The sequence below is a fragment of the Triturus cristatus genome, chromosome 10 (genome assembly GCF_964204655.1).
Source record: "Triturus cristatus chromosome 10, aTriCri1.1, whole genome shotgun sequence".
NCBI lineage: Eukaryota > Metazoa > Chordata > Amphibia > Caudata > Salamandridae > Triturus > Triturus cristatus.
The window spans coordinates 55,209,769-55,218,502 of NC_140593.1; the positions used below are offsets into that span (position 1 = coordinate 55,209,769).

At 52.1% G+C, this 8,734-nt stretch overlaps 1 protein-coding gene across 3 annotated transcripts in view; it reads left to right on the forward strand.

Annotated features, from left to right (window-relative positions):
* The window catches only part of LOC146788821 (BTB/POZ domain-containing protein KCTD12-like), a 731,043-nt gene extending 722,566 nt beyond the window's left edge, over window positions 1–8,477 (forward strand). For 2 of the 3 annotated variants that reach the window (XM_085630401.1, XM_085630405.1), the window contains one exon: window positions 6,802–8,477. In XM_085630401.1, coding sequence (XP_085486527.1) covers window positions 6,802–7,601 — 800 coding nt within the window. In that variant the 3' untranslated portion in view covers window positions 7,602–8,477. The remainder of the gene's footprint in view (window positions 1–6,801) is intronic. The other variant, XM_085630400.1, reaches the window with a different exon arrangement.
* The last annotated feature ends 257 nt before the right edge of the window (window positions 8,478–8,734 follow it).

Below are 8,734 nucleotides of genomic sequence, written 5' to 3' on the forward strand. Positions count from 1 at the left end.
AAGTGTCGGCGCGCGCCGCTGCTGGTAATAGGCTGCCTATGGGACATAAATATACCCAGCGCCTGTCTGTCCTGTGTCAGGGCGCGGTGATGGGTGACCGAGCGCGGCATGGACCGGCTCCCTGGGGGTCCTTGACACATCCGCGGCTCTTCGTGCTGCTATTTAGACACCCGGGCGCTGCTGAGGCAGGGTTTGAAAGAACAAAGTAATGTTTGTCACTGTAAGTGCTTGTTTGACCATAACTGGCCTCTAAGATGCTGGCCCGCCCTATGCACCATGAAGGTAACTGTGTAAAGCTGCAGAACTGCTGGCCCTATGCAACATGAAGGTAACTGTGTAAAGCTGCTGAACACCGCCACAAATAGCAAGTCTCACCAGGGTACTGTGCTTTAGCAACTGTCCTAAAAAGAGAACCTGTGCCAGGATAAGGGAGTGCCCACACAGCAAAAAGTAATTTTACTTCTTACTATACTAAATTCAAAATGAATAGACAGTGCTTAATTTGACCCGATGCTTGCTCGTGTGGACCACCGGCACTAATTTATGGGGACCGGCATTTATGTTCCCTCATCAGACATTTACAGAGAGTAACAGAGGAGGAAACAAACAAAAGGGAAAGAAAAAGGAAGAGAAAGACGGAAAAACCGTCACAAAAAGAAAGCAGGAACCCGCAGGAGTTATTTAAAGGGGCAGGGAGGGTCTGGTAGATGATTAAAGAGGCCTGAGGTGGATGTGAGGCTGCCATGGCACACTGACATTGAGTGGCACCAGGTGCTGGCTTCTGAGCAGAGCTTTGGGCACCAGCACTCATTCGTTTGCAAGTTATGCCCTGGAATGGAACCTAATACTCCCTCTTCAGTATGTTGGCATTTTAAGAAATATGTTAAGCGCTATTCACCACTACTCACATATTTCACACTCATTTGCTCAGCATCACAAAGGTGAAAGGCAGATCTTCTTTCTATTCCTGGTATCCATCTCAATAGGAACCCACTCCTTATTTCCCATTAGCCATCTCTACAGGAAGTGACTTCACTGCATGACCATCATCCCACATAGCAGGAGATTTCCCACTAAAGCCATCTTTGAAGGAAGCAGACATCATTTCCCAGCATCCATCTCAACAGGAAGCCATCTCTGGATTTTCCAGCATTTAATTCTACAGGAAGTAACATCACTGCATTTCCCAGCATCCATCTCACTTAGAGACATCACCTGTTTTGATCTGTCATTTCCTGCTTTCTCTCCTACTTTAGTCAACTATTCAGGGCATCCAACCACTCCTAGCACCCCAAGCTGTGGGTGGACACTGACAAGTCTGTGACCTTTTTGGACTTTTCCAGACCTGGGAGATCCTTAACTAGCTCCACCATGTGCCTCACATACATCTTAGTTCACAAAATCAATAAACAAAAGGTCTCATTTTAGGACAAAAATGTGTTCATCAGAAACGTTTTCACTTCTTTTTTGAAGGAGGTGGTAGATTATACCAGGCGGACATCCGGAGGCTCTCCAGCACATTTTCTTTTTTATGGAAAAGTTGTGATTTCAGCAAAATGCTAGCACGATTATCTGTGCCCCCACCCCACTGATACTGCTGGCTTTTGTGCTAAATACCTGGGGGTATTGAACTGTAGAACTTTATGAGTCATGCATGCAATCTTCAGTTGTATTCAGTTGTGTTCTTGCCATATAAGGGAGCCGGTGAAGGGTTTTAGATCTGGGGAGATGTGCTTATTTCTTTTTGATCTGGTGACAAGTCTGGCAACTGTGTTGAGGGAGGCCCTTGGAGGGGCCTTCTTGTATCCAGACAGGCTGCATAGTGTGGCACTTCCGTAATCCAGACTGGGCAACACAAAAGCTTGGACCACAAATTTAAGGCCGTCCTGTGGGACAAAGGGTTTTAGTTTCCTGAAAATGCTCATCTTAGACACCATCACCCAGCACAACCTAAATACACTCTTCATTACTTAATATTCCCAACCTCCTCTGCCTTTGTGGGGACATTGGTGGGAACAGGCCATGCGCTCGCCAGGTGCTCACCATGTGATATCAGCTCCTCACCGGGTGACCATGTGAAAAGTGACGATGGGGGGAGGGTAAGAGGGCGGAGGGGTCGCAGGGCTTTGTTCTCAGCATGTTTGGCTGGAATATTTATTTCCCTTCTCTGTCAAAGGTTGGAGAGGATCAACCCCAGGGCAGAACGTCTTCACCTGACCGTGTTGTACCTGGTCCAGGCTGGACAAGCCATGGCTGTGCCCCAGGGGCCATGCAGCACCTTCCTGCTCCCTGTCTTATTTTTGGAGTCCTGTTGCATCATCTCTGCTCCTGTACTGCCTTTCCAACTTCATCAGCACCCGCTCAGCTCCTGCTGGCCCTTTATTCTCCTGCTGCACCTTTTCACCCCTGCAGTACCTTTCAGATACTCTCTCTGCACCTGCACTACCTCTCTGTGCTCCTGCACTGCCTCTCGTGCGCCGCCTCCCTGCTCTTCAGTGCTCCTGAAGTGCCTTCCCCAGACCTACTCTGCCCCCCTTTGTAGTGCCATACCATCTCCTGCAGCGCCTTCTCTGCCCCTGTACTGTCTTCCCGGCTCCTGCACCACATTCTCTGCTCTGGTACTGCCATCCCTGCTCCTATGCCGCCTTTCCTACTCCTGCACCACCTTCCCTGCTCTGGTACTGCTTTCTCTGCTCCTGCACGCCCTCCCTGCTCCTGCACCGCCTTCCCCCCCTCCTTCACCGCATTCCCTGCACCGCCTTCCCCCCTCCTTCACCGCATTCCCTGCTCCTGCACCACCTTTCCTGCTCCTGCACTGTCTTCCCTGCTCCTGCACTGCCTTCCCTGCGTCTGCACCACCTTCTGTGCTCCTGCACCACCTTCCCTGATCCTGCACCACTTTCCCATCTCTGGTAATGTCTTCCCTGCACCGCCTTTCCTACTCCTGCACCTTCTTCCCTGCACTGCCTTCCCTGCTCTTGCACCACCTTCCCTGCTGCTTCACCACCTTCCCTGCTCCGGCACCACCTTCCCTGCTCCTGCATTGCCTTCCCTGCTCCTGTGATGCCTTCCCTGCTCCTGCACCACCTTCCCTGCTCTTGCAGTGCGTTCCCTACTTCTGCACCGCCTTCCCTGCTCCTGCACCGCCTTCCCTGCTCCTTCACTGCCTTCCATGCTCCTGTACTGCCTTCCCTTCTTTTGCACCACCTTCTGTGCTATAGCACCGCCTTTCCTGCTCCTGCACCGCTTTCCCTGCACTGCCTTCCTTGCTCCTGCACCACCGACCCTGCTTCTGCACCACCTTCTGTGTTCCTGCACCGCCTTCCCTCCTCCTGCACCACTTTCTTGCTCCTGCACCGCCTTCCCTGCTCCTGTACCGCCTTCCCTACTCTTGCACCACCTTCCTTGCTTCTTCACCGCCTTCCCTGCTTTTACACTGCCTTCCCTGCTCCTGCACTGCATTTCCTGCTCCTGTGATGCCTTCCCTGCATCGCCTTCCCTGCTTCTGCACCACCTTCCGTGCTCCTGCACTGCCTTCCCTGCTCCTGCACCCCCTTCCCTGCACCACTTTCCCAGCACTGGTACTGCCTTCCCTGCCCCTGCACTGCGTTCCCTACTTCTGCACCACCTTCCCTGTTCCTGCACTGCCTTCCGTGCTCCTGCACTGCCTTCCCTGCTTCTGCACCACCTTCTGTGTTCCTGCACCACCTTCCCTGCCCCTGCACCGCCTTCCCTGCTCCTGCACCACCTTCTGTGCTCCTGCACCACCTTCCCAGCACCCCTTTCCCTGCTCCTGCACTGCCTTCCTTGCTCCTGCACTGCTTCCCTGCTTCTGTACTGCCTTCCCTGCTCTTGCACCGCCTTCCCTGCACTGCCTTCCATGCTCCTCCACCGCCTTCCCTGCGTCGGCACTGCCTTCCCTTCTTCTGCACCAACTTTGTGCTCCTTCAGCACCTTCCCTGCTCCTTCACCGCCTTCCTTGATCCCGCACTGCCTTCCCTGCACCGCCTTCCGGGCTCCTGCACCGCCTTCCCTGCTCCGCTCCGCCCCACCTTCCCTGCACCACCTTCCATGCTCCTGCACCGCCTTCCATGATCCTTCACTGCCTTCCCTGCTCGTGCACTGCTTTCCCTGCACTGCCCTCCCTTCCCTGCTCTTGCACCGCCTTCCCTGCTCCGGCACCTCCAACCCTGCTCCTGCATGGCCTTCCCTGCTCCTGCACCTCCTTCCCTGCACCACCTTCCCTGCTCCTGCGCCACCTTCCCTGCTCCTGCACCGTCCCTGCTCCTGCACGGACCTCCCTGCTCCTGCACTGCCCTACCTGCTCCTGCACCGCCTTCCCTATTCCTTTGCTGCCTTCCCTGCTCCTGCACCGCGTTCCTTAATCCTGCACTGCCTTCAATGCTCCTTCATCGCCTTCCCTGCTCTTGCACTGCCTTCCCCACTCCTGCACCGCCCACCACTGCACCGCCCTCCTTGCACCTGCACTGCCTTCCCTGCTCCTACACCACCTTCCCTGCTCCTTCACCGCTTTCCCTGCTCCTTCACCGCCTTCCCTGCTCCTGCACCACCTTCCCTGCATTGCCCTCCCTGCTCCTGCACTGCCTTTCCTGCTCCTTCAGCGCCTTACCATCTCCTGCACTGCCTTCCCTGCTCCTGCACTGCCTTCCCTGTTCCTTCACAGCGTTCCTTGATCCTGCATCGCCTTCAATGCTCCATCGTCACCTTCCCTGCACCGTTTTCCCTGCTCCAGTACCCCCTTCCCTGCTTCTGAAGCGCCTTCCCCGACTGCCATTCCTGTTCCTACACTGACTTCACTGCACCACCTTCCCTGCTCCTGCACCGCCTTCCCTGATCCTTCACTGCCTTCCTTGCTCCTGCACTGTCTTCCCTGCTCCTGCACCGCCTTCCCTGCTCCTGTACTGTCTTCCCTGCTCCTGAACCGCCTTCCCTGCTCCTGCACCACCTTCCCTGCTCCTGCACCTCCTTCCCTGCTCCTGCACCTCCTTCCCTGCTCCTGCACCGCCTTCCCTACTCCTGCACCGCCTTCCCTGCTCCTGCACCGCTTTCCCTGCTCCTGCACCGCCTTCCCTGCTCCTGCACCGCTTTCCCTGCTCCTGCACCGCCTTCCCTACTCCTGCACCGCCTTCCCTGCTCCTGCACCGCTTTCCCTGCTCCTGCACCGCCTTCCTTTCTCCTGCACTGCCTTCTTTGCTCCTACACGGTCTTCCCAAATCAAGCAATGACAGCAATGTGCTGCCAAAGCCGAGAGGTCTGAAAATGTGATTTCAGAGTCAGGGAAGAAGCAATTCTCAGTTTCAGCAGCTTCAGCCTGGCAGCTCGGCCTCGCTCCGCCTCCGCTGCCCTTCTTCTGTCTGTCTGAGCTCGTCTCCTGCTCTCCTGTTGGTGAAATCTAGTATCGTTTTTCAAAGTATGTTTTTTTGTATTTGGAGCCTGGATTTATAATGAACAAACTAAGGCCGTATTTAGATCTCGGCCGACGGGTTACTTCGTCACAACGGTGACGGATATCCCATCCGCCGAAATATAAATCCTATAGGATATAATAGGATACATCCTATAGGATATAATGGGATAGGATATAATGGGATAAATCATATAGGATGTAATGGGATAGGATATAATGGGATCAATGCCATAGGATATAATGGGATAGGATATAATGGGATAAATCCCATAGGATATAATTGGATAGGATGTAATGGGATAAATCATATAGGATGTAAGGGGATAGGATATAATGAGATCCATCCTATGGGATATAATGGTATAGGATATAATGGGATAAATCCAATAGGATATAATGGGATGAATCCCATAGGATATAATGGGATACATCCTATAGGATAAAATGGCATGGGATATAATAGGTTAAATCCCATAGGATTCAATGGGATTTATATTTTGGCGGATGGGATATCTATCACTGTTGTGGTGGAGGAACCCGTCAACCAAGTTCTGACTCAGGCACTTATAAAACTTCAGCTATCCACCTTTTTCCAACACTACCATTGTACGCTGCTTGGGGCCATAGATGCCAGTCTAGGTTTGGGATATAATGACTTTGGGTAGTTCAGGGACACAACTTAAATATTGTCTCTATCAAGGAAGTCCAATTTCAGTCTTATCCAGAAGGGTTTAAGTTAACTTTCCGTGTCTCCAGATTGACAATGAGGTGCCGTTTGCACGAAGCCCTTCCAATCATGTGCTGTGAACATGTTTCCAATCGGAGCCCCAAGTCACACATGCACTTGGTCAGATGGACATTCGCCCATGTACCTCTCTGGGCTCATGAAGACCCCAAAGGAGGCCTCTGTCTTTGTCCTAAACTGCTCGTCTCTCCCCTTGGCGTCTGCTCATGTGCACAATGCGCATGAGGTCAATGTCACAAAATACAATTCTAATGAAATGAGTACAATAGCAGAGCATGTTCTACTCAAGAACGCTTTTAAACACTCCATGTTGTTCTGATGAGTTTTTACAGCCCTCGGGGGGAACAGACTACACACATGTAGCCCATGTCGCAAACGCACTCAGCAGCAACGCATGGGCGCATTTGGATTTTATGTTTTCTACAAGAGCAGTTCAGAAGGAACATATGAGATATTTTTATTATTACAGCTAATAAAATGCTGATACTTGAGTGTGTTGATTCTGATGTGCGACCCACGCCCTGTAGCATAATTACTCTATGAGAAGTAATTTAATAAATTAAGAAACTGTTGAGTTTGGAAGGACTTCTAAAGCAAGTCTAACAAGTGTATTTGATTTCTTTCGCAGAGCCGGGGATCCCTATGGTGGCGGCGACCAATGACTTGACCCCAGTATCGGAGGATCTGGACAGCAGCAACGACCTGTCTCGCTCCACCCTGGACAGTCACTCCGACACTAACTCCGTTGTAGCAGCCGCCATCAGCAACCCTGAGGAAGAGCTGGACTTGGAGGCCCCAAACTATGACCCACCAGAACCTCTGTTGTGCTCAGAGGTGCTGGATGAATGTGATGCCATGTCAGATACTTCACCGTGTCCTGAGATACCAGAAGGCCCTATGGTGTCTTCATCTGAGCTGCTACCTCAGGGACCAGAAGGATGTGCTGCCATTTCTCCTTCCCGCCTGTGCCCCGAGAGACCAGAAGAATGCCCCACCATCTCTGGATCGACACCACGCTCTGCAGTAGTAGAGGAATGCTCCACCATCGATGAATCTCCTCGGTGTCCTGAGGTACCTGCGACTCAGCAGGATCTACCACCACAAGAGGGAAGTGCCACTCTGAACAATTTACCATGCCAAGTGGTAGCTCCGATCCGGCCCACCACACTTGACCTCTCTCAGTCCCTCAGGAAGCACGTGGAGGAGGCGAAGACCCTGGGACCGCGAACGAACAGTGACCACTCAGAGGTGAATGAGAATGGGATCGAAAGCTGCCCAGCAGCACCCCAGATCACCGAAGAGAAGAGAGCCCTGGAGGGAGAGCTGCACAAGTGCATCGAGGACTTCCGCAAGATCCGCATCCCTAAGGACTTCCCCAACAAGAAGCGGAACTGGCAGAACGAGCTGCTGAGGAAGTACCAACTCTGAGGGACTGGTGCAGACAGATGTCCCTCTGTGGACCGTGGAGATTAGTCGCTGGCGGAGTCGGCCACATAGCTGGGTCGCCAGGCATGTGAAGAGCTGCTCTTATCTACTGGCCTTTCGAAGGATGCTATCAGTCTGTGGATCTCCCGCCATCCTGACAGGCTAGTCTGCCTCTGAGATGAAGGAATACCCCAGCAGCCGTAGGAGACCCCTCACCCTACAAACCGTGAAACCTACGCACACACCTGGATTAGGATAACTCAACAACGACCTCTGATTTCGCTTCAGTTTTCACATATCATTACTTTTGAAGCCTCTCAAGTTCCTTAACTGATAGCATCCCCACAGTTTCCATCCACTGTTTTCCTTGTCTTCGGGTTTGGAATAGTTGACAGATGCGATAGAGTTCAGAATTCAGACCTGAAACTGGAGATTGCCACGCTCCTGCTTTTAGCAATGCTTGTCTTCCGGTTGGACAGGAAGTAGTGTGTCTTTGAGTTCTTTCAGCCACTTTGAAAGAAAAAGGATATTGTTGACTTGCTTGCTCCTTTCGGTTATTCTTGCCATGTGACGTCAGCTAAAGCACATGTAAGGGTAGTGGATCCAGAGCGAGAGAGGGGGCCTGAAAGTGGTGGGGGTGAAGAGGCTGGTTCGTTTGTATCTTCACAGGTCACGTGACACCTTTGGGCTCCTTGTCTTGTCATGGACAGGAAGTGGAGATTGGAGCGGGGGCGAGCTCCCCCTGACCTCTTCTGACCCCTTCTTGTCCACCAGAGTGGGGAGACGGGCCAGCCTCGAGAGAGCAGTCCTGGCTTCTGCTTGGACAGACCTGCGTCCTCTGAGTGAAGCAGAACGACGGGCGCTTTCTGCCCCACTTCTGGCGCAGGGGAGGGACTATTTTCAAATGCTTTATTCTTTTTAATTCTCTATAGTCAACTTGATCAAAACTGGAAAAAAACAGTCTGAAAAGCAAAATGTTTCTGCAATTTACATTGCACCAGACTGACGCCTGTTGCACTGAGAATTCTGAACGTTTAAATTGATGTGAATTTCTGGATATATTTATTTATGGGTTGTTTCTGTAGAAGAAATGTTATTCAAAGGTGGGAAACAGGACAGATGAAGTACCTGCTTCT